General features: G+C 50.6%; 9 protein-coding genes across 9 annotated transcripts; 5 read left to right on the forward strand and 4 right to left on the reverse strand.

Moving 5' to 3' along the window:
* Nucleotides 1–1,290: 1,290 nt before the first annotated feature.
* On the forward strand, nucleotides 1,291–4,846 carry BJY04DRAFT_228980 (uncharacterized protein; the record flags this gene model as incomplete). The annotated part of the gene is made up of 5 exons (XM_073718956.1): nucleotides 1,291–2,196; nucleotides 2,261–2,938; nucleotides 3,011–3,700; nucleotides 3,758–4,207; nucleotides 4,262–4,846. The coding sequence occupies exons 1-5, from the start codon at nucleotides 1,570–1,572 to the stop codon at nucleotides 4,844–4,846; spliced, it is 3,030 nt and encodes a 1,009-aa protein (XP_073569433.1). The 5' UTR covers nucleotides 1,291–1,569.
* Nucleotides 4,847–5,212: 366 nt separating this feature from the next.
* On the forward strand, nucleotides 5,213–7,202 carry BJY04DRAFT_91769 (putative tubulin-specific chaperone c). The gene is made up of 4 exons (XM_073721290.1): nucleotides 5,213–5,698; nucleotides 5,770–5,930; nucleotides 5,982–6,704; nucleotides 6,772–7,202. Exons 1-4 carry the CDS (start codon nucleotides 5,578–5,580, stop codon nucleotides 6,976–6,978), a joined length of 1,212 nt encoding a protein of 403 aa, XP_073569434.1. The 5' UTR covers nucleotides 5,213–5,577; the 3' UTR covers nucleotides 6,979–7,202.
* Nucleotides 7,203–7,293: 91 nt separating this feature from the next.
* Nucleotides 7,294–10,992, reverse strand: BJY04DRAFT_208546 (uncharacterized protein; the record flags this gene model as incomplete). The annotated part of the gene is made up of 6 exons (XM_073714003.1): nucleotides 7,294–7,382; nucleotides 7,456–8,648; nucleotides 8,706–8,946; nucleotides 9,616–9,833; nucleotides 9,886–10,667; nucleotides 10,837–10,992. The coding sequence occupies 6 exons, from the start codon at nucleotides 10,990–10,992 to the stop codon at nucleotides 7,294–7,296; spliced, it is 2,679 nt and encodes an 892-aa protein (XP_073569435.1).
* Nucleotides 10,993–11,173: 181 nt separating this feature from the next.
* On the reverse strand, nucleotides 11,174–12,108 carry BJY04DRAFT_193284 (uncharacterized protein; the record flags this gene model as incomplete). Its single annotated transcript, XM_073711884.1, has 1 exon — nucleotides 11,174–12,108. A coding segment is annotated over exon 1 (655 nt), but the record flags the coding sequence as incomplete, so codon positions are not given.
* A 27-nt stretch (nucleotides 12,109–12,135) lies between these two features.
* On the forward strand, nucleotides 12,136–16,623 carry BJY04DRAFT_193286 (coatomer subunit alpha). Its single transcript, XM_073711885.1, has 8 exons — nucleotides 12,136–12,450; nucleotides 12,517–12,566; nucleotides 12,621–12,940; nucleotides 12,992–13,330; nucleotides 13,382–14,348; nucleotides 14,402–14,997; nucleotides 15,048–16,132; nucleotides 16,186–16,623. The coding sequence occupies exons 1-8, from the start codon at nucleotides 12,421–12,423 to the stop codon at nucleotides 16,438–16,440; spliced, it is 3,642 nt and encodes a 1,213-aa protein (XP_073569437.1). The 5' UTR covers nucleotides 12,136–12,420; the 3' UTR covers nucleotides 16,441–16,623.
* Nucleotides 16,624–16,727: 104 nt separating this feature from the next.
* Nucleotides 16,728–17,440, reverse strand: BJY04DRAFT_219965 (flavin-linked sulfhydryl oxidase; the record flags this gene model as incomplete). The annotated part of the gene is made up of 2 exons (XM_073716735.1): nucleotides 16,728–17,193; nucleotides 17,271–17,440. 2 exons carry the CDS (start codon nucleotides 17,438–17,440, stop codon nucleotides 16,728–16,730), a joined length of 636 nt encoding a protein of 211 aa, XP_073569438.1.
* A 435-nt stretch (nucleotides 17,441–17,875) lies between these two features.
* BJY04DRAFT_193288 (putative transcriptional regulator) lies at nucleotides 17,876–19,553 on the forward strand. Its single transcript, XM_073711886.1, has 3 exons — nucleotides 17,876–19,319; nucleotides 19,380–19,457; nucleotides 19,517–19,553. Exon 1 carries the CDS (start codon nucleotides 18,610–18,612, stop codon nucleotides 19,087–19,089), a length of 480 nt encoding a protein of 159 aa, XP_073569439.1. The 5' UTR covers nucleotides 17,876–18,609; the 3' UTR covers nucleotides 19,090–19,319; nucleotides 19,380–19,457; nucleotides 19,517–19,553.
* BJY04DRAFT_91780 (DUF5310 domain-containing protein) lies at nucleotides 19,161–19,553 on the reverse strand. The gene is made up of 3 exons (XM_073721291.1): nucleotides 19,517–19,553; nucleotides 19,380–19,457; nucleotides 19,161–19,319 (listed from the first exon to the last, which is right to left on the reverse strand). The coding sequence occupies exons 1-3, from the start codon at nucleotides 19,517–19,519 to the stop codon at nucleotides 19,233–19,235; spliced, it is 168 nt and encodes a 55-aa protein (XP_073569440.1). The 5' UTR covers nucleotides 19,520–19,553; the 3' UTR covers nucleotides 19,161–19,232.
* An 88-nt stretch (nucleotides 19,554–19,641) lies between these two features.
* BJY04DRAFT_91788 (putative AP-1 adaptor complex subunit beta) lies at nucleotides 19,642–22,858 on the forward strand. The gene is made up of 7 exons (XM_073721292.1): nucleotides 19,642–20,026; nucleotides 20,080–20,100; nucleotides 20,174–20,305; nucleotides 20,367–21,004; nucleotides 21,057–21,625; nucleotides 21,678–22,039; nucleotides 22,096–22,858. The coding sequence occupies exons 1-7, from the start codon at nucleotides 19,950–19,952 to the stop codon at nucleotides 22,547–22,549; spliced, it is 2,253 nt and encodes a 750-aa protein (XP_073569441.1). The 5' UTR covers nucleotides 19,642–19,949; the 3' UTR covers nucleotides 22,550–22,858.
* Nucleotides 22,859–22,894: the final 36 nt, after the last annotated feature.

The raw sequence follows: 22,894 nt of genomic DNA on the forward strand, positions 1-22,894 counted from the left end.
GACAAGACTCAGATCAACCGTTCCTAGTATGAGTGGTCAAAGGCCGAGAGACTTCCATGCAAGATCCGAGGTGGAGAGGCTGTCAAAGATTGATAAGTGAAAGGTCTCGTTCAGTTTGTCACCAGGAGAGGAAGACAAGTCGAATCCGATGGGTGTTTCACCACGCTGCCTGCTCAAGAGGAATGTAACACGACCCTCTCAAAAGTATGCATTGACTGTCCCTCACATCTTTATCGCGACAAGCTTCCCGCAGGAGAACTTTGTGGCACTTGGCCTTTGAAGTTGTACATGACCGTTGATAGTGATATTTGACCAATAAGGGTTATCCTGGAACACGACAATACTATCACTGACACAGAGCTTGTGGTAAGGATACCCTTGACTGATGCTGGGCTGATGGCATTCTCTGCTCGATTCTTTGTCCTCTGTTATTGACGGAAATTCCTGCTGTGTTATTGACACCTGAAAGAAGCAAGGGATAGAGCAGTTTGGCCCAATGAAACCACATGAAAAATATGACACTAACCATATCCAGAACGCATTAAAACCGACCTCACCTCGGGAAACCCCACCATGCCTGACTGAGTGGGATTGCATATTATGATATAGTAGTACGATTCCTACGGTGCCTAGGTGGGAATGGTTTTAAGTAGTTGGTGAAGCTTTAATGCGCAAGAACTTTTGGAAGCTCTTAGCTAGCTCTATGCTCATTAATTCTGTATTCTGCGGTAGCAAGGGTATGAATTGGTGAGTTTTGCCAGTTATGGTCGCAAGAATTTGCCTTCGCTGTTGTTTTTGTATTCTAGACCCTCAGAATTAAGGGGAAGTGTAGGGTAGAACCCAAAGACAAAGCCAGCTGCGTAAGCTCAGCAGATGACGCTAGATGTATATAAGGCTCTTCAATGGTACCTATGTTTTAATCTCGTTTTTTCTCACCTCGCAAGCAATCAAGAATATCGCAGCGTTGCAGAAGCACTGATTTGTCGCTCAATAGGTCGTTTCTACAGCTGCTGCTGAAGCCACAATACGATATGTAGCTATGTGACCAGTCATTCAAAAGCCATGGCGATATACTCGTCGAACCTAGACGTGACAGTCTTTAGGCCAGACCTATTGAGTGCCTCCTTCAGGTGCTTCTGAGCAGGGAAACTACTCTGACGGCTTCCAGAAGTCGAACAAAAAGGCCGAGAAGATGCTGGCTGTGATATGCAGCGGCGATCAACCGAGGATTTCTTTTTCCTCTGACGGACAACCGCCGGGATTGTCTTTGTGCCAATAAACAGCAGACTCGGGTAAGACAAGGACACGCAGTCACGCAGTCTTGCATCAGCTGAAGGCACTATTCAACCCTGTGCGTTGCAAATTCCAATAATCTGGCGCTTACCTGGTGCCTTCCCCTCGTCGCCTTGCCAGCCTGGTGCATCTTCCTCTCTCTTCACTTCACTTTCTCCTCTGGATGCGCTCACTAAACAACATAATTGTTGAACTATTAACATTGTCCACTCACTCTGTCTTATGGCTCAGCCATCTCTCGCCTAATTGTACAGGCTTTTCGCACAGTCTTTCCTCATGTCACATTCGCTCGTAGCTGCTGTGTGGGAGCAGCTGGGCCGGCGTGATCTTGACAACATTTTACACGAGATCATCGGGGAGCACGCAGCAAGTCTTGCTGTCTGTGCAGGGAACCTCCATGATGGCAATGGTGCTGATATGGAATCCTTGACACAGCCAGTAATATGGATACAGACGCTCTTTAACGTGCAACGAACGTACCTTCAAGGCCTAGCCTCCATCCACGACTGCCATCCCTACTACGTCCCTTACTTGATATCATCGAATATTATCTACTCGACACTTCTATACCTGGCCAAGGTCAAGACCGAGCTATTTCCTTGCACGAAACCGACGGCCCAGGAGTTCTTACGATACCGATATGTCTTCAGCCATACGTTCCTTGTGGGCATTCGACTCCTCATACTGCGCGGGGACGTCATGAATTCAGAAAAGAAATTCCGACTCGAACGAGCAATGAGGTCTGCATGGGAGCATCCTGATCTTTCCAAGTCGGAGAGCTTCCTCATAAACGACCTCCTTCCAAAAGCAATAGCCAGTATTGGGTCCCAGGAATTAGTCCTAGCACACCAGTCCTTACTGAGATATAGCAAGTCTTATCTTCCTGTTTTTGCATCTGGCATCGTGCGTACCCCAGATTTGGTTGGGCTGACTCAAGGGCGAGATTCATTTAGCTGATATTGTGCAGTATCCGTTTCCTGGTGCGCCAGAAACTCTCGTTACAGACCTCTTGACAGCTTTGATGGGAAAGCAAGAGGACCAGCTGACTTCATTCTACCTCCTTTTCGATCTTCTGTGGGCTGCCGAGTCTGCTTTGATCCAGTGCAATATCGATCGTCGCCGGATATCGCAAGAGCAAGGATATACTAGTGCCGCTGCGTTGAAGGTAGACGAGGCCACCAACCAGACGCAGGACAATCGGAAAAAGCTAGCCATGACGATACTAGCAGCCTTTGACGACGAATTCAACACTCCATCCCTGCAAGTGCTTGCAACAGTGGTTCTGACCCAAACTGCCGGCGAGCATCCACCTATATCGACCAGAAGGATCAGGGACTCATGGAACCGACTTGCGCCCGAGAAAAAGTCGACAGACGCAGCTATAGGGCTACTAATGCGATGGCTCATCAACCGCAGAGTGCAGTTGTGGGATTGCAACGGAGAGTTGGAGGCATTTTCTCACGACTACCAGCAACACTTGACCCAATGGCTACAGAATTCGTCCCCACCAGGGTCCAGCCGTCCATCTCAAGTTAGGAAGAGCGTTGGGGGCGCCGTGTATGTTGTCAATTGCCCTGCAGTGCATCCAATCCCTGAAGCGCTGTTAGAAGAGCAACTACGGAGTTCTGACAAAGAATCTTTTGAAGTAGGGCCACCTCTCTCTAGACTTTTGCCATGATCTCTCCATCGTTAGACAACTGGCTGATCTGTCTTAAAGCAACTGCGAGCTAAGTCTCGGTTCCTCACCATTGACACAATATGTCCTCTATGCCCTGGAAATGTGAGGATACAGCATGCCCGAATGATCGAACCTCTCGAACAAGTATCAGATGCGCTCAACCTCGCCGATTCTGAGAGCAGCGGACGATACTCCTTCCCAGACTCGGCATCAAGGCACACTACATCCCGTTCTAGCTCCAGAACTAACTCCACAGATCAATTATCGCGTGTAGGATCAGTCGAGGGTTTGAAAAGTCCTGTCTCACCGATCTCCCATTCTCACAGCCGTTCCTTCTTCAAGTTATCCGGCAAGAGTCAATCTCCAACGTCGATTGAGTCCCCGAGCCCAATACTGACTCGCCCGAGGACCGCGCAGGCACAGGAGAAACAACTGATCAGGTCGTTGTCGAAAGATCTCAAATCGGCCACTCTTTCTTTAGCCGGGACCACCTCTCTCTTCAGGAGGAATTCCACAAAGGGACATCATTTACCCCGCCAGCCTAAATCCTGCTTTTCCGCATCGGGGCAGTGCCTTCTGCTCTGGGATACAGCAGGTGGCTGGGTAATGCGATTTGAGTTGAACTCGATGGATAGCCGAAGAGCCCGGGGTCATCGATATGATGTAACTGGAGTGCAGCACGCCGCAGCTGGACAGCAGTGTTCTGCTGTTATCGCTTCTGCTGGAGAGGTAAGCTGGACAAGTAATTTAGAGATTGACCTGATTCCTATACTAAACTGCGAATAGCACGACGAACTTTTGATATTCCGCAACAAGAGCAATATACCTGAGACATACTTGACGATCGAGTCAGAGCATCGATCCTTCTCAATTGACTGTATGGTTATGTCTCGCGATGACCGCTATGTCGCATTTACACTTAATCACCAGATCCGAGTATACGAGATTGGGGCTAGTAGTATACGGGAGGTACAGTTGGGCGACAAGACTAGCAATTCTGGCAATAGCAGCGAACAGGAACAGACCACCAAAAGTCCCAAGGTGGAGGCAGTAAACCAACAAGATCCAAGCACAGGGGCAGTTGTTGCGAGAAGGCTTCAGTTCTCAGTCGATGGAAAGCGTTTCATTGTTGCGACACACCTTGAAGACCGGGGTGCTAACGTTGTCGTGTGGAACTGTGCTGATCAAGAGTGGAAGCTTGAGGTGGATGGCTCGAAATCATTCAAACTCCCAGCTGTAAGTGACTAGCATATTCGACCATCTTCAGATAGCTAATTGCTTTCTCTCTAGTGGACCAACGATGATAGAGACCTCACTTGCGTGTTCTACGACAGCTTCAACCAAACAGTCGTACTCACGGCATTCCTTGCAAAAGAGTATCCGATATCCTTCTCGATTTCTCGAGAGGAAATTACCAAAGACCCAATGAGCCCCAGAATCGTACACGCAGCCCAGTCGCCATCGGGCTCACGGTTTGTGATGGCGAACGGCATGAAGCAGATGCACCTATGTGATTCAACGGCCAGCGGGTCACTTATACCAACAAAAATGAAGAAAGCTAATTCCAAAATAAGCCCTTCAGCTTTTCAGCCCGGCCAGCTGGCATTGTCATTCCCCGGGGAGAACGAAGTGTTTGCGTTTTGGGCAAAGGACGGTAAACTGATGCTGAGAACGATCAGCTTACATGCCGGGGGCGAGGCCATCAGCGATCATGACCTGCGGCCTGATTTCGATCGGCTCGTGGTTGAACGCCCACCGACAACTGATTTCAGACCGCGTCACCAACCATCATCATTATCACGCCAGATCGATTCGGAAATAGAACGGTTTCGACCTATCGTTCGACCGAATCTGCCGGAGCTTCCGGCAACATGAAAACCAAGTCAAGAGTTTGAAGACCACGGTCCTTGTTTATTCTCTATCAGTATATAGTCCTTCAGGAACAGAACTCTATATTAGGGAGTTTTAGCTTTTGCTTCGATCTCGAAGACTTAGGGGAAGGGGTCATACAACTCCATGAGGCTAGTGCACTGTCGCGGCCAATAGATATGCCGAGCTCCGATACCTAGCACAATGGGTGATGATCTACCGACGTCATCAATATTGTTACGCAGTAGGCCATCGATCGATCAAGGTATCAAGTGCTTCACAAGCAATGCGGAAACATTATTTTATCGTCGGAGGTAAGTAGATAGTGCTGCTCAAAGCTTCAACAAAAATTAGCGCGCTCCGCTTTGTCGGTATCTCTTCGTGCACCAGTCTTCTTGCGACCCTGCGACCCACCAGACCACCATCGATGAACTTTCTACAGATACCCAAGGTTGACTGGTTTCTATCTTGTTTTTAGCTCTTGGCTAACTAAACTTATCTCACTTATTCAGGCTTGTCCTCAATTCATTATTCCTTCTCCAAGACACCATACCATTATTGCGTTGCACGGAGTAGTCGAGCTTCAGCGAACGTAACCCCCCACCACCTCATCGACGTCATCAATACCTGTCTCGCTACCGCTGGTTAGGTAGTCAACACTTTCACGAAATTCCTTCAGGGCACGATACTGGCTTTCTGAGAAAACATCAGTCTCACGGCTTAGTCTCACCCCCATCATGTCGTTGTCTGAGTTCGAGCAGGCCCGTCGGCCATCCATGTCCGAGAACCAAACTATCCAAACGGGAGAGATACCACTGAAGGAACGTTTCTTCCGCTATTTCCAACATGAACTTACCGGTATGGTCTAGTCGACCTTTGCTTTGAGCTCACAGTCAGGGCCTATCTGACAACTGTTTCTCTTCCTGTAGCCTTGCAGGGCCAGATGGACAAGCTCGCGGATACGTCCTTGGTTGGCGGAGAACGGACAGACGCTACCGATCACTGCCTAGCGGGCATTGCGCGGTTGTCAAATGAAGTCAAAGATGCCGCTAGCTACACTCCTACCTATGACCAACGAATCTATGCCGAGGTAATTCCTCCCCCAATATACTGCTAGCAATATACCGAACTAACAGTTTAGGCCATCAAAACTCTTCAGGACAAACTTGCGGAAACTCGAGCCACGGTAGAGCCGCGGCCAAAATTTAGTTTCAGGAAGAAGAACAATACACCTCTTATCTCACTGCCAGATGCAGCAGAGGTGATGGTTCAGGGCCAGCATGGTGTAGGAGGATATCCATCACCCGGTGCATCCTCCATCGGATCGTCCACCGCGGGAACACCAAATTACGCAAACACCCCATTGAACGAGCCTGATAAGCAGCTACATTTCATGAGACCGCAGGTTCCGACCTCCGCTCCAAACCTGACTGTCGAAAGCATAACCGAGGGTCTGAAAAAGGAACAGCCAACCTCTCATTTCGCTGCAACTTCTGTATCCTCGGTCACCGTCAATAACCACGACGGTCTACACGTAATGCTTCCAGCCTCAGGGTCAAAATCGTCTGTACCAGCCTCCATTACCTCATTACAACGCTGCGTCGTCGACATGTCGGTCCCCACAGCCAACGGCAACCCCTTTGCCAGCCTAATGATCAAAAATGTTTCCGACAGCCTTCTCCTTTGCGGACATATCGACGGTCCTGCACACGTTACAGGTGTACGCAATAGCATCATCGTTGTCAACTGTCGCCAATTCCGTATGCACGACTGCACGAATGTCGACGTCTACCTTAGCTCTTCCAGCAACCCCATCATTGAAGACTGTATTGACATCAGATTCGGGAGGATCCCAAGGGCATACGTATGTGTTCACTGCACCCACCCCTTTTAATTTAGCAATATGAGGAGGGAAACTAACAATACAACAGCAAGCCCTGGATCACGACCGCCTCGACGCCGAAGACCGCTGGAATGTAGTCGAAGACTTCAAGTGGATCAAGCCCGAGCCAAGCCCTAACTGGAGTCTTCTTGGCCAGGACGCCGCAGTGCCAGAGGAAGTCTGGACCGAGATCGTCCCTGGAGGGCCATGTTGGTCATCAGATCAGATCTTGCGTGCTGTCAAGATTCTCGAGTAACATGTACATCGTTTTTCGTGTGAACCATTTTGAGATCTATGTACCAGTCAGGTAGTGCTACGGCTCAAAAGCCTTTGCCTGGGGATCATATCCGAATCTGGACCTGGTGTCCGGAGTGATGGAATGGATAGCTATATTTTGGCGTTTACGGATGGTGTTTATTTATTGGAGTTCTGATTAATATGTATGATTAAACAGCTCATATGTAAGGAAAATAAAAAGATGTACAAGTGAATGGTAACGCAGACCAGGTAATCAAAAGCTGACCTGATACTATACGTAGTTGTTAAAAATGTTCAAGATTCAAGGTTCAAATTAGAACTCAACCCTGAACACAAGAGCCTGGCTGTCAAGGTCAAAGCCGGACTCATCAGAGTAAGGAAGACGGCCGAAGTTCATAGCTCCTGTAATTAAAATACCATTAGCAACTCGAAAAGCCTCAAGTGGGTCATGAGTAGAAGAGAAAGAGGAACTCACCATCCTGCGTAATGAAATCATTATCACTAAACGTAAAAAGGAAATACTCCTTCTTCCCCCTCTTATTGGTCTTCGCCTGGCCCTGCTCATCCGGGTTGACAGGGACAAGAACAAGCGCTTCCCATTTCTCGTTAAGCAGACCGGCGTCCTGCTCGCCGCCATTGTGCAGGCCGAACTTGGCCAGCTCAGCGTCGACATTGAAGTCAAGGAAGGGGCAGTAATCGGCGGGAATGATATCCTCATTCAGATTTCCCTTCGAGTCACCGATCGACCCGCCGCGGCGGTCGTATTTCTCGCCCTTGAGGTCTGTAGTCTCGCTCGAGACGGAGAAAATATCAACTTGGCGGTAGACGGAGAGGGAGTCGTCCTGCCCGTGACCGAAGCCCGAGTCGCGAGAGAGGATGAGGAAGTCGCCTGTGTCGGGGAGCTGGAGAATTTCCGACTGAGAAGCAACCTTCAGGTCGAGGTCTTTGTCCGTGTAGTCGACGAACTTGGGAAGGACGACGGCGTACTCGTGCTTGTAGACCGGCTTGCTGGGGTTTGAGAGGTCGTATTCAAGGACGCGGGCGGGCCGTCTGTTCTTCTTCTTGGGGCCGCCTTCTTGATTAAGCGCGGACTGGATCATGACACTGAGGGTCTTGCCGTCGGGTGAGATGGTGAGGGCTTCGAAGCCTTGGTTGTTGTTGCGGCCTGTGTCGGTTTCCTCGGGGTTTGGCATCTGATCGGGTGCGTAGAGAGGAGGGGAGGCAGCGCTGAAGGAGACTGTGCCGTTGCGGATGGGAAGGTATGCCTCAGGGGGCTGCAGGGCAAAGACCATCTTTCCTTGCTTGTTGAAGCGGTAGACGTAAGGACCGTACTCGTCAGAGATCCAGAAATAGCCCTCGTTGTCGATAACAAGACCCTCAGAGTCAACGGAGACGCGTTTTCCACCGGGACCGGATCCGCCAAAGCCATCTCCCTTGTAGGTTGCGGCGGGGAGGGGAGGGAACCCTGGGTAAGAGGCATAACCAGTGAAGTCGGGGTCAAGGCCGGTCAGAGGCTTGCCAGAAGGATCGCTGAGGAGGATGGTGTCAAGGTACTCGAGGTGCATGTTCGGCTGAGAGGGGTTCTTTGCGGAGGCCCCCGGGGCCAGAGTAAGAGAGATCTCGAACTTATGGATACGGGGGTTGAAGTTGAGTGTGCCGTTGGTGTTCCTGGCACGTATTAGCTTGTTATGCCAATAGACTTGTTACAGGAAAAACACAACATACCACCCACGGTCAGGAAGAAGATAGAAAACACCTGAGTATTCGCCTTTGCCTGTCTTGCGCCATGAGCCTTTCTCAAGGGCAGCAGAGCTACCAAGACCAGCTAGAGTGTCACCGAACTTGTCGCGGGCGTTGGACGCGATGAAGCCGTAGCCTTCGAGGCCAGTGTAGGCGTACTCAGTACCTGCGCAGGTGGTCTTGTTGACGGTATAGTGAGGGTGGCATGAGGGAGCGGCAATCGCAGCTGCTGCCGTGAAGGGCAGAGCCTTGAGGAAAAATGACCACTTCATTGTTGGTTATATGCAAACGAGTGTAATTGAGATCTTCTTAAGCACCCTAAAGACTCTCGAAGGAAAGAAAGACTAAGCAAGCTACATGGCAGTGAGCTTGGGAGCAACCTTTAAATAGCTTGGCCTCCGAGTCAAGAGAGAGTCAAGAAAGCTTCCCTGGGTGTTCTGGAAAGAATCGCTGAAATGATAGTAGAGCATCGTGGCGAAAGCTGCCGATTTGATTTGTTGGGGTAGAGAAAGTGGTTCCTGGAAGAAGATCCAATGAGTTCGCTACAAAGCATCCGAAGATGAAGCTATGGATTTAGCGGCAGATGCTAGTTTATTGACTTTAATTTGATGCTTGGACTCCGATGGGATGATGGAGATAAGATGGCATTGTTGCTACCACCACGTTCAACCCTCCAGCATTCTGACTTGTCTTACGAGTCAGCCTCTGCCCCTGTCAACCCGGATTAGACTGACAGACATGCAGGGGTCCCCACGTCTTACTCGTGTCCGGCATCCCAGGTCGTAACTAGCTCCGAATACTTCTCTTTGGCCTGATATCCTAGGTCCTTGTAGATCGCGTGATCGCCTGGTGGCGGTTAGCAGGGCACAAAACAAGGTGGGGGTGGATGTCTTACCACCCAGGGCCTCAATTCTCGCCTCGTTCTCGTCTTCCATCTTGATCAATTCTTCCTCCGGTTGCTGCTCTTCCGGTCGCTTATCGCCAGACTCCGCTGTTGCTGCCTTCCCAAGGTCCCCGGCGGCTGAGCCGACCATGAGAAATTGTGCATTTGGGTAGTCGAGTAATTCAGGTTCCGTCGGAATCCAGCGGAGGTCCCTGAACTTCTCCAATATACTGCCGTAGATTTAGTCAGCACAAACATGAGTACAGGCAGAACAGCACTCACCTCTCTGGAAATTCAGGCTCTTTCGGAAGGCGAGCCGAAGGAGGGCTAGGGTACTTGGGGTTCTTAGACTGTAAGAGCCAGCTGCCACGCTCGCTGAGACCGAAATCTTCTTGAATTTCACTCAGCTTTTCAGGCAACGTGATGTGGTAGACAAGATGAGTCGCTCGCTTGGTCGATGTAAGCGCATAGACGCCCTCTGCGTAGGGCTTGGCCTCTGGAACCTCTCGTGTGCCACGAGTGGATGTCTCATAGGTACCACTAGCAATGAAGCTCTCCTGTAATTGTTTGGTTGAAGTGCCGGCTTTTTCAACGAAGCCCATCTCCCTGTCCTTCCCCGACCTGGGATACTTCTTCTTGGGCAACATCATCAACCGACACTTTGCACCAGTATCCACAGCACCTTGTTCACGGTCTAAGGGCGCTCCCAAAGGAGTTGGGCGGAGGACAAAGAAGCTTCGCGCTACATCCTGGATACCCTGTGGATCCTGGACGTTTACTCGTCCGCGATAGAAAAAGTAGATTATGCCTTTCTCAAGGATGTTGGATGGAACAATGTCTTCGCGCTCTTGAGTCGTCTTTAGCCCAGCTTCCGTTCCACCATCTGCATTGGCACTCGGCTTTTTCTCTGTTTCCACTGACTTGTCCTCCGACTTGTCCTCTGATTTGTCCTCTGCCTTCTCTGCCTCCGCTGGCTTCTTAGACTCGTCCTCGGGTTCTTTCTCGGGCTGTTCTTGTTTTCCGTTCGGAGTCTTCTCTGGCTCAGCTTGTGGCCGTTCCTCGTTCTTCACCTCGTCATTCCCAGTGGGCTTCTCCGTCGGTTGCTCTACTTGCTCTGAAGGTATTAGCTGGATAGTATAAGTCGGTATTCTAATGCTCCTTACCCTCCGCAGCTTCATCTTCCTTGGGTGGCTGAGGGTCTTCCTCTTCAATTTTCTCAGGCTTTTCCTCAACGTCTTTCTTTTCTCTCTTTGACTCTGGGGCCTTCTCGGCAGATGTAGAGCTTTTGCGCTTCGTTCCAACAGATCCTCTTCTCTTAGTATCCGGAGCTGCAGCCATAGCTTCCTTCGCCTTTTGCGCGGCGTGACGGGTGGATGTGCGTGTTGTCATGAAGGAGGTATTGCAATTGAGATTTTTTTTTTGCTTCGGAGTTGAGAGAATACGTCTTAAATAGACAATTGGGCAGGTTGTAAATGGCCGTGGGAAATGAGCGCAGTTAAAGTGAGGATGGTCTGACGTCATCACCACTGTTGCACTACAGCGTATCACGTGAAGAACATGTTCAATTGCAGCAGCAGCTGGATTCTAGAGATTACCATGATTCAGTAGGCCGTTTGTGTAACAAAATGCCTCATACGGCCAACCAAGAGTTGGTCAATCTATGTCCATAGCGTCCGGAGCTGGTGATCCTTTGGCAGAATTGGCCCCGCTAGTATCTGTAGAAATGGAGGCGCTGGATGATCCACCTAGCGCCCCGGCATTATATATGCGGTCTCCTTGAACATCTTCGTAGCTGGCTGGGTCTTTCCTGGAACGTTGTTCTCTCCTCCGAGGCCGTTTCGGGCTCAAGCTAGGCTTTTCGTATTGCACGTCCGGCATAGGCGTGCATGGGCGAGAAGGCTCTGACAGTAGAAAAGTAGATGTAGTGACAGGCTTTCTCTTTCTTCCCCTCTTTGGCAACAACAGGCTTGAGCTGCTGTTGTCAGAGTCGCAGTATAGATCTTCCATTGATGTGACCAGGTCCTCCCAAGGTTTGGGTCTCTGCTGAGGTAGAATTGACCGTTGCGTTTCGCATGTAACATCGTCGTCCGGTTCCTCAATAGCATACGGCTTGACTACCGGGATGCTAGAGTTGAACCTTGGCCCATCTGTAATAAAGTCGTCGACAACATATATATCTGGCCCATGATCTATAGGATTTCCCCGGCCACCAGGAGTTTGTTCGGCTTCATTGACGGGTTTTGTATCGGTCTCAGAAGTCATATGATATCGATGGGATTGGGTAGTATGCGCAGCTGCATTAGTTTCTCCCATCTTGTAGACGTGCCGACTCGTCTCCGGTTAACGGAGCTGTCTGGAAGTAGATAAGCAAGGGTGGTGGTCTGAGTCGACCGTGTGCTGAGGTTGGGTATTCGGAGTATGCGGCACAACAAACTCCATTGGAGAGACAGAGCAAAGGCTTGACTGCATATCAGACATTATTTATAAACGGGTGAAAAGAGCGACATGAGGAGATCGGAAGCTCGCTGTTGAGATCAACAAAGCAATCAGCAGCTCCTCACCGCCTACGGCATAATTGGCCAACGCTACTCGCTTATTCGATAAGTCCACGTTTACCGCCATCGAAGGTGTCCTGTCCAGACTCCAGACTCCAGACTGTCAATAGAGACGTTCCTCTATTTCCGTCTCTCTGTTCTTCTGCCAATTTCTCTGATTGTGCAGTGGATGAGGTGATCGCCCCTGTGATCCCTCTTTGTTCAGTGCGCGGAGCTTGCTTCTGCTTCTATATGGTGCGGCTTCGGCCAACCCTCCTTCAAGATGCAGTCCTCCCCAAACATGCTTACCAAGGTACAACTTCACTTCCCTCGGGCTATTCTTTTAACAGGAAGTATCTAATTGCTCTGTACTTGATAGTTTGAGTCGAAATCATCCCGTGCGAAGGGCATTGCTTTCCACCCCAAGCGGTCAGTCGATGCGTCCCCCCAACTCGTCGCAACAACGAACTAACACCGGCACAGGCCATGGATTCTCGTATCTCTACACTCGTCGACCATTCAGCTGTGGGATTATCGCATGGGAACACTCATTGACCGATTCGAAGAGCACGATGGCCCCGTTCGAGGCATTGACTTCCACCCGACGCAGCCCCTCTTCGTGTCCGGAGGTGACGACTACAAGATCAAAGTGTGGAATTACCAGACCCGGCGGTGTCTCTTCACATTAAACGGCCATTTGGACTATGTGCGGACAGTCTTCTTCCACCCAGAGCTGCCATGGATTCTCTCCGCCTCAGATGATCAAACCATTAGGATCTGGAATTGGCAAAACAGGTCATTGAGTATGTGGCCCTCCGACCACTTGTCCGAATAGCGATTAACTTGGTTTTTAGTTTGCACGATGACCGGCCATAACCACTACGTGATGTGCGCGCAATTCCATCCCACCGAAGACCTCATCGCCTCCGCCTCGCTGGATCAATCCGTTCGTATTTGGGATATCTCGGGGCTGCGGAAGAAGCACTCGGCGGCGCCGACTGCCATGTCGTTCGAGGACCAGATGGCCCGGTCGAATCCCTCGCAAGCAGATATGTTCGGAAACACTGATGCGGTCGTGAAGTTTGTGCTGGAGGGTCACGATCGAGGCGTCAATTGGGTTGCCTTCCACCCCAGTTTGCCCCTGATCGTGTCGGCAGGTGATGATCGCCTCATCAAGCTCTGGAGAATGAGTGGTAGGTCTTGAACACCCCCGGGCTGGGAAAATGTGCTAACATGACTCCAAGAAACGAAAGCATGGGAAGTCGATACCTGCCGTGGCCATTTCCAGAACGCATCCGCCTGTCTCTTCCACCCCCACCAAGACCTCATCCTCTCCGTCGGCGAAGACAAGACAATCCGCGCTTGGGACCTAAACAAGAGAACTTCGGTGCAGTCCTTCAAGCGGGATGTGGACCGATTCTGGGTCATTGCTGCCCACCCCGAAATCAACCTATTTGCTGCCGGTCATGACACTGGAGTTATGGTCTTCAAGCTCGAGAGGGAAAGGCCCGCGTCCACGGTTTATCAGAACCAGCTGTTTTATATCACAAAAGAGAAGCATGTCAAGTCTTTCGACTTTGCTAAGAACGTCGAATCTCCATCCATGCTCTCTCTGCGCAAGCTTGGGTCTGCTTGGGTGCCTCCCCGCACACTCTCCTACAACCCCGCCGAGCGTGCCATCCTCGTCACTTCTCCCACCGATGGTGGCGTCTACGAGCTGATTCATCTTCCCCGAGATGCAACCGGCGCCATCGAGCCCACGGATGTGAAACGCGGCCAGGCTTCCTCGGCCGTTTTTGTTGCGCGTAACCGCTTCGCTGTCTTCAGCCAGGCCAATCAGCAGGTGGATATCAAAGACTTAAGCAATTCCACCACAAAGTCCATCAAACCACCGACCGGAACCACCGATATATACTTTGGCGGAACCGGCAGTCTTCTGTTCATCACCCCTACTTCGGTTGTCCTGTTCGATATCCAGCAGAAGAAGCAATTGGCAGAGCTGGCTGTCAGTGGTGTTAAGTATGTTGTCTGGTCTAATGATGGGCTCTACGCAGCCCTACTCAGCAAGCACAACGTCACCATCGTCACAAAGAGCCTGGAGCAAGTGAGCAGTCTACACGAGACGATCCGTATCAAGAGCGCGGCTTGGGATGACGCTGGCGTCCTTCTTTACTCCACCTTGAACCACGTGAAGTACTCTTTGCTGAATGGGTATGTCGCAATCTAGAATTTACCTTTGAATGCGTGAGCTAACCCGTTTATAGTGACAGTGGTATTATCCGGACTCTGGACCAGACCGTCTACCTTGTCAAGGTTAAGGGCCGGAGCGTCTACTGCTTGGACCGAAACGCCAAGCCAAGAACCTTGGATATTGATCCTACGGAATACCGCTTCAAGCTCGCTCTCGTCAAGAGGAACTATGATGAGATGCTTCAGATTATCAAGACCTCTAGCTTGGTCGGCCAAAGCATCATCTCTTATCTGCAGAAAAAGGGATACCCAGAGATTGCGCTCCAGTTTGTTCAGGACCCTCAGACACGTTTTGAATTAGCATTGGAGTGTGGTAACCTCGAGGTTGCCATTGAAATGGCAAGGGAGCTGGATCGTCCTAACCTATGGAGCCGTCTTGGTGCAGAGGCTTTGGCTCATGGTAACCACCAGATCGTGGAGATGGCTTATCAGAAGCAGCGGAACTTCGATAAGCTGTCGTTCTTGTACCTGGCCACTGGTGACCAGACAAAGCTCGCAAGAATGGCAAAGATTGCAGAGCACCGAGGCGACTTTACCTCTCGATTCCAGAATGCTGTCTATCGTGGTGATGTTGAGGATAGAATCCAGATGTTCAAGGAGGTAGACCTCTGTAAGATAACTCCCTTCCTCTCCCTTTGGTATAATCTCTAACGTTTCTAGATCCTCTTGCGTACCTTACTGCCAAATCTCACGGCTTGACGGAGGAGGCTGAATCCATCCTTGAAGCAGTTGGCCTGACCGAAGACCAAATTACTCTTCCATCAATAGAGACTCCTTCTCAAGTCCCGCAGCCTATTGTTGCTACCCACAAGGCGAGCTGGCCCGTCAAGGCCGCCGCTCACTCATCATTCGAGAAAGCCTTGCTCGGCGAGGTTGGCGCAGGTGACGAGGAAGCCGCCGAATTTGGGTTCGAGGCTGAAGAGGAAGAAGATGCCGTCACTGCTGGAGAGGCTCTTGAAGACGAGGAAGAAGATGTTGCAGGTTGGGACATGGGTGATGAGATCAATGTTGAGGAAGATGTCGACTTTGTCAATGTTGACAGTGCCGAAGCAGGTGCTGGCAGTACCGAAGCTGATCTCTGGGCTCGCAACTCTCCTCTGGCAGCCGACCATGTTGCTGCTGGATCTTTCGACACGGCAATGCAGCTCCTCAACCGCCAAGTTGGGGCTGTCCACTTTGCACCTCTCAAACCTAGGTTCATTGAGATCTTCAAAGCCTCCAAGACGTATCTCTCAGCAACACCTGGCCTTCCTCCTCTTGTCAACTATGTTCGACGAACAATCGACGAAACCGATAGTCGTAAGGTGCTACCCGCCATTCCGAAGGACCTCGAGACCATCGCGAATGTCGACCTGCAAGAGGGTTACGCGGCCATGAGGGCCAATAAACTCGAGGATGGTGTCCAGATTTTCAAGAATATCTTGCACTCTGTTCTCGTCAACTCTGTTTCGTCCGAGGCAGAAGTTGAGCAGGCGAAGAAGATCATCGAAACTGCTCGAGAATACATTCTCGCCATGTCTATTGAGCTGGAGCGCCGATCTCTCTCATCAGACTCTCCAGATGACCTCAAGAGGAGTCTTGAGCTTTCTGCTTACTTCACGATCCCCAAGCTGGAAGTCGCTCACAGGCAGCTGGCCCTCATGGCAGCGATGAAGTTGGCGTTTGCTAATAAGAACTACTCATCCGCTCTCAGCTTTGCCAACCGCATGCTGGCCAATGGTGGCTCCGCCAAACTCTTGGATCAGGTCAGTTTATTTTTACTATGTCACAACCCCACGCTGAACTAACTCTTTCATAGGCACGAAAGATCAAGGCTCAAGCCGAGCGTAACCCTCAGGATAAGATTGAGATCGAATTCGACCAGTTCGCCGAGTTCGATATCTGCGCCGCCTCACACACTCCCATCTACACTGGATCTCCAAGCGTCTCAGATCCCTTCACCGGCGCCAAGTACCACGAACAATATAAGGGCAGCGTCTGCCGGATATCCGAAGTCACTGAGATCGGTGCTCCGGCTAGTGGCCTGCGGTTGTTTGTCCCTAACCAACTTTGATTCCACGACGGCGTGTGATGGGTTTATGTTTTAAGATAGAAAAAGTGGACTCCTATCTTCTTAAGGACTGGTGGTCCTGAGGTCCTGTTACATAGATATATGGATCTGTTGCCTGTTTTCATCAATTACTGAGCGATGTTAGTATAATACTATATTTTTTGTGAATGCAACGCATCTTATACCGTGACTATGATTCGGAGATGTCTATTCTATTTGTTCATACATTACATATAAGTACGTATCAATCCTATACAGGACCAGAGCTGACGCCCATCGACTTGAATACATCAATCACACCTCCCATCCTTCCACCCACTCCTCCACCTCTCCTCCCAAAACCGACAATCAAACTCCTTCTTCCCCAGTTTCCGATTCACCTCATTATGCGCCTCACACATCCAGTTCCCAAACTCCTTCCTCCCGCTCAACTTCGGCTGATTCTTCCCACTCGGTTCAGCCATCCACGTCCTGAAATCATCCGCACATACCCAGCACGGGTAGAGTTTTGAGAAGAGTGTCAGAAATGACCGCATCTCGGTCTGTTCTGAGGGCGAGGCGCTCTCCGGGTATGTGGCTGTCATGCTGTGCAGAAGGGTCCAGGTTGAGTGGCCGAGGGCTTCAACGTCGGGGGGGCATTCGGATTTGGAGGAGGCTGCGGGGAATGTGGTTGATGGTTGAGCTGGTGGTGCGGGGGTGATTTTGGCTTGTTTTGTGAGGTTGCGCCAGGCGGCGGCGGATGTGCAGAGGCGGCATCTATATCCATCGTGGAGGTTAGCCTTTCGCCGTCGCTTTGCAAGGGCCCAGAGGATAAGTAAGTAGGTAAGACGTACGGTTTCCCATCTTTATCTAGCACGACTCCGCCTGCGGCCTTTGTTGTTCCGGCGTTGTCATTTTGAGGTTCTGAAGAGGACACCGAGGAGGAGCCCGCTGGTGTTTGCATGTGAGGGAAGAGTACTCTCGGTGGTTTTTGTTGCGATTGCGACTGCGGCTCGTCTGCCATGATTTCTGTATAGTTCTGTTGCGACTGCTCCGGCAATAACTTCACGAGCTTGACTGGTAGATGCAGAGGTGTCTATTCAAGCACAGTTGGAATCTCTATAGGTATTTACGAGCGACAGCTCCGGCTTGCGGCGGAAGATTTATTATAGATGCATGGGGCTCAAAATGGGGACATTTATCAGGTGCTTTGTCAGCGTCAGCCTCCCGCCGACTGGCCCCGGCCGAGCTCCATTTACCTGAATCGGGATGGAGGCAGATGGGGATGGTCACTGAGAAGCTGGAGATTCATTTGACCGGTTTCTATTCGTTGTTGCTGTTCTATCGATTATCGCTGTATACATAAGTTTGATTCAGCAGATCCTCGATACCCTGATCCAATTGCTTTCGTCGCGTCTTTAACGTTCTTGTCGCGTCTCGCGTATGCTAACTACGCCGGCCGATACTAGTATCACTGACATTCGATCAAGCAATTGCAAACTCAAAGGAACTTAAAAAAATGGCGCCGAGATACGCAGTTGCCGATTCCGATTCCGATGATGAACCCTATCAGTCGGATACACCTCCGCAGCCCGCCGATAAAGAGCTAGAAAGAGCTCTACGCGATGCGGTCGCCAAGGTCTTCAAGTCAGGAAACATGGAGGAATTGACTCTGAAGAGGATTCGAGCAGCCGCAGAGAAGGAGCTACAGATTGGGGAAGGCTTTTACAAATCGAACAATGACTGGAAATCAAGGAGCGACCAGATTATCAAGGATGAAGTGGTGTGTGTTTGTATTTGAGCAATTCATGGCTCAATGGCTAATTCGCGCGTTGATAGGACGTGCAGGATGCTGCTGCGCACGAATTGAAAGCCGACAAGAAGGAGGATCAGAGCGCCGGAACGCCCCCGTCAGACGCAGCGAAGCCTACGAAACGAGCCAGGCCGAAGCCATCCCCAGCCCCTAGGAAACGCCGTAAAACAAGCCCCGAGAGCAGTGTGGAGAGTGAATTGGATGACGAAAAGAGTGCAGAGGAGACAGTCAAGAAACCAGCGAAGCAGAAATCAGCAACGAGGAAACCCGTGCTTGGGTTGTCGGAGGAGAAGGCTTCTGATGATTCTGACGGTAATAATGAAGAGAGCACTAGTAACATCCAAGAGCCGGTGGAAGAAGCCGATCACTCAGAAAGCGAAATGTCAGTTGTCCTAGACGAGGAGCCAAAACCGAAGCGTCAGCGACAGAAGAAGGCCACTGAAAAGACGCCCGGGAAAGCGAAGAAGAAGGTGCCAGCGAAGGCAAAGGCAAAAGATGCAGATGCAGATCCCAATCAGGCGGAAATCAAGCGATTGCAAGGGTGGCTTATTAAATGTGGTATTCGCAAGATGTGGGCGCGGGAGCTGGCTCCATATGAGACGCCCAAGGCCAAGATCAAGCATCTCAAAGACCTGTTGAAGGACGCAGGAATGGACGGACGTTACTCGTTGGAGAAGGCCAGGCAAATCAAGGAAGAGCGCGAACTCCGGGAGGATCTCGAGATGGTGCAGGAGGGTGCGAAGCGATGGGGCAAAGAGACTGCAGACGACGGCAGCGATAGCGGTCAACCTCGCCGGCGTCTGAATCGTGGACGAAAGGCGCTTGCTTTCCTGGAGAGCGAGGGAGAGGAGACCGACTAAGATCTCGCAGCCATGATCTTGTTGGCGAAGTATATGGCGTCAACAAGTGGTTTGGTGATCTTAATCATATGTATAACATAATGTCTGATGATTTGGAGAGCTGTTTAGCGCAAACATGGCTTCGATCAATTCATCTTGTCGCATCATTTTCCAGATCTGGATCCGCTCATACGCTGGGCAGTCAAGCTGAAGACGGCGACAGAGGATATGAAGAGTACGAGGTTGTAGAACTGTATATGAGTGAGGTTAGTGTTTACCCCATACACCAGGAACAAGAGAGGTGAGCGCACGGCAGTCCGCGAGTATTCGTTCTCTTCCGCCTCGGACCTAGCCTCGACAAATAAACGTCGTAGATTGGGAAGATTGGCCTAACAGCAATGTGAGAATGCATTCGTGCCTTTTCAAATGGAGAATTCGGTGAACGTACCATATCTGATAGTTGCGGTCAGAGGATGGAAGACAGGAGACGGAAGTGTGGACAGTGGAAGGGATTTGGGGACTGGGAGTGGTTCAGATCAGCCGCTTTGTGGACAACAACTCTTTTTGGGTCCAGACCAACTTCCACCTCCCCCAAGCTCCATCTGCCGACCTGTCTTGTTCCTTTCTTGATTTTCTGACGCCTTCGAACCTCGAGTTCGGAATATAATGGTCGGATAATAACCTCCACCACTTCCTGCACAGTCCCGATTGATCACACCTCGCTCCAGGCGGTCCACATATCCCTGAAGCGAACTTCCCCGTTGCCCAACTCCCCCGCAGCGAGTGGTTGGCAACACCACGGCTTCAGCCCTCTCCCTCAGTTTGCATTGATACCTGCGGAGGCGCGACTTTGTCGTCGCTGAAGCCCGTCCTTATCCGTCATGGCGATGAACAGGATCCGCGGCGCCTTTGCGGTGCCTAGGAAAGGAGAGACTTTCGAGCTGCGAGCCGGTCTTGTGTAGGACATCTTCATTACAATTGATAAGAAGTCCAATGCTGATAAATGAATAGCTCACAGTACGCCTACGAGAGGTATGCCATGTCTATAGGCCGCGCACACGAGTTCCCCCACGACCTCCAAGGAAGTGTCTGATTATTGTTACAGAAAGGAGGCGATCCAAAAGACCATCATGGCCATGACTCTGGGAAAGGATGTATCCGCTCTTTTCCCTGACGTTCTCAAGAATATCGCAACCACGGATCTGGAGCAGAAGAAGCTCGTATATCTATACCTTATGTGAGGATCAGGACTCCACGCGTCTGCGGTGCAACTCATTAATACGTATTCCGCGCAACAGGAACTACGCCAAATCACATCCTGACCTTTGTATTCTCGCCGTCAACACGTTTGTTCAAGACTCCGAAGACCCGAATCCTTTGATTAGAGCGCTCGCAATCCGGACAATGGGATGTATTCGAGTGGATAAAATGATTGACTACATGGAAGAGCCGCTTCGAAAGACGCTACGGGATGAGTCGCCATATGTCCGCAAAACCGCCGCCATCTGCGTTGCCAAACTCTTTGATTTGAGCCCAGCCATGTGTTTAGAGAATGGATTCCTCGAGATGCTTCAGGAAATGATCGCGGATCCAAACCCGATGGTCGTCGCTAATTCGGTAACGGCTCTTTCTGAGATTCACCACGCTGCGCCAGAAACTCAAGCCCTTCAAGTGACGCCAAACACACTCCGGAAACTGCTTATGGCTTTGAACGAATGCACAGAGTGGGGCCGAGTTACAATACTTACTACACTCTCGGAATATAGAACCAGCGCTGTTGCCGAAGCTGAGCAGATTTGCGAACGCGTTGCGCCTCAATTCCAGCACGCTAACCCTAGTGTGGTGCTGGCCGCTGTGAAAACGGTATTCCTTCATATGAAGCTCGTCAACGCAGAACTAAACAAGAATTATCTCAAGAAGATGGCGCCTCCACTCGGTACCTTCACTACTCCCATTGTCTACATCGCTTTGCTAAGATACTTGTCTAGTCACCCTGGTATCATCCGCCCCCGAAGTGCAATACGTTGCTCTTAGAAACATCGACCTTATTCTGCAAAAGCAGCCCGATATTCTCAACAAGGAGCTTCGCGTCTTCTTCTGCAAATATAACGACCCCCCTTACGTCAAGTTCCAGAAACTAGAGATCATGGTGCGGATAGCCAACGACAGGAACTTTGACCAGCTGCTTGCGGAGCTAAAGGAGTACGCGCTAGAAGTGGATATGGACTTCGTCCGCCGTGCGGTCAAGGCTATTGGACAAGTTGCTATCAAAATTGAGAGCGCCTGCGAAAAGTGTGTCAACACTTTGCTCGATCTTATCAATACCAAGGTCAACTATGTGGTGCAGGAAGCCATCGTGGTGATCAAGGATATCTTCCGCAAATACCCCGGCTATGAAGGCATTATCCCTACTCTCTGCAAGTGCATTGATGAGCTGGACGAGCCAAATGCCCGCGCCGCGCTTATCTGGATTGTTGGAGAATACGCTGAGAAGATCAGCAATGCTGGAGATATCCTTGCCGGATTCGTTGAAGGATTCAATGAGGAGTTCTCTCAGGTTTGTTCTATCATGCAACTGATGAGAACAGTTTACTGACTGAAGATTACAGACCCAGTTACAGATTTTGACTGCTGTTGTGAAGCTGTTCTTGAAGCGTCCTGATAAGGCCCAAGGTTTGGTCCAGAAGGTTCTTCAAGCGGCAACGGCTGAGAACGATAATCCTGACGTCCGTGACCGTGCCTATGTCTACTGGCGGTTGCTGTCAAACACCAGTGACTCCGATGCTGCGAGGAACATTGTGCTCTCAAAGAAGCCTCCTATTGTTAACACCATTCATTCTCTGCCACCTGCTCTTCTAGAGCAGCTTTTGACCGAACTTTCCACACTAGCTTCTGTTTACCATAAGCCTCCGGAGCAGTTCGTTGGTCAGGGTCGCTTCGGTGCGGATGCTGTCCAGAAGGCGGCGATAGAGTACGTCCTACAAGCATTGTACCAGTATCGTTTCATGAGCTAACACGGTTGATTAGGGAGCAACTTCAAAACGCCCGGGAAAATCCATTGGCAGCAGCAGCAGCCGCGGTGGTTGACGGTACGGCAGCTCCGCAGCAACAAAGCAACGTGGAAAACCTTCTTGATATTGACTTTGACGGCACTGCACCTGCCTCCGCTCACAAAGAGCCTGGTGGCGGTGTATCTGGACTGGAGGGCCTAGCTGGTACTCCTGTTCGAACTGAATCTCCCGCAGCTGCCCCACCTCCTGGCAGCAATAACCTTGACGATCTTCTCGGGGTCTTTGGAGATAGCGGTGCTACATCCTCCTCCACAGGCGGAGGTGCACCTCCTCACGGTGGCGCAGGGGCAGATCTCCTGAACGGCTTTGACGGGCTGGATCTTTCTGGTGGTGGTATGTCTTCGCCGCCACCTGCCTCAGGGCCTAGTCAACCCAAAAAGACCAACGAGGACATCTTGTCTTTGTTCTGAACAAGACCAAATTGAGCATTCTTGAACTGCAGGCACAGAACTTCCACACCGCCTGGGACAGCGTCAGCAGGTTAAGGTGAAAACATCAAGCATCGTATTCGAGTTCCTCCAGGATACTTTCCTCCTAATCTTCGCCCATTGATTGTACGAACCAATTGATGGCCGTTCTCTTTTTCCCAGTTCATAACTATTTTCATGTATATCGCATTCTGAGCATTACTTCCTATGGTGTCTCGAGCCTCTGGAAAAATAGACGTGTGTACAAGCTTTATATCATGACCTATAACAGAATATCCAAACCAAAATCTGCCGCTTCACTTTCCCCTGCAACACAGCCTCGAGATG

This window comes from Aspergillus karnatakaensis (genome assembly GCF_047715665.1).
Source record: "Aspergillus karnatakaensis strain CBS 102800 unplaced genomic scaffold BJY04scaffold_36, whole genome shotgun sequence".
Taxonomy (NCBI): Eukaryota; Fungi; Ascomycota; class Eurotiomycetes; order Eurotiales; family Aspergillaceae; genus Aspergillus; species Aspergillus karnatakaensis.

Bases quoted from the DNA above. Each gene is read 5' to 3' on its own strand.
- BJY04DRAFT_91769 (XM_073721290.1), top strand. From the start codon at position 5,578: ATGTCGTTGTCTGAGTTCGAGCAGGCCCGTCGGCCATCCATGTCCGAG. The intron at 5,931-5,981 runs GTAATTCCTCCC...CTAACAGTTTAG, and splicing joins ACCAACGAATCTATGCCGAG to GCCATCAAAACTCTTCAGGA. The intron at 6,705-6,771 runs GTATGTGTTCAC...ACAATACAACAG, and splicing joins GGAGGATCCCAAGGGCATAC to CAAGCCCTGGATCACGACCG.
- BJY04DRAFT_193286 (XM_073711885.1), top strand. From the start codon at position 12,421: ATGCAGTCCTCCCCAAACATGCTTACCAAG. The intron at 12,567-12,620 runs GTCAGTCGATGC...ACACCGGCACAG, and splicing joins ATTGCTTTCCACCCCAAGCG to GCCATGGATTCTCGTATCTC. The intron at 13,331-13,381 runs GTAGGTCTTGAA...CATGACTCCAAG, and splicing joins CAAGCTCTGGAGAATGAGTG to AAACGAAAGCATGGGAAGTC.
- BJY04DRAFT_193288 (XM_073711886.1), top strand. From the start codon at position 18,610: ATGTCAGTTGTCCTAGACGAGGAGCCAAAACCGAAGCGTCAGCGACAG.
- BJY04DRAFT_91780 (XM_073721291.1), bottom strand. The intron at 19,320-19,379 runs GTGCGCTCACCT...ACTCATATACAG, and splicing joins ACGAATACTCGCGGACTGCC to TTCTACAACCTCGTACTCTT.
- BJY04DRAFT_91788 (XM_073721292.1), top strand. From the start codon at position 19,950: ATGGCGATGAACAGGATCCGCGGCGCCTTTGCGGTGCCTAGGAAAGGA. The intron at 21,626-21,677 runs GTTTGTTCTATC...TGAAGATTACAG, and splicing joins TCAATGAGGAGTTCTCTCAG to ACCCAGTTACAGATTTTGAC. The intron at 22,040-22,095 runs GTACGTCCTACA...ACGGTTGATTAG, and splicing joins GTCCAGAAGGCGGCGATAGA to GGAGCAACTTCAAAACGCCC.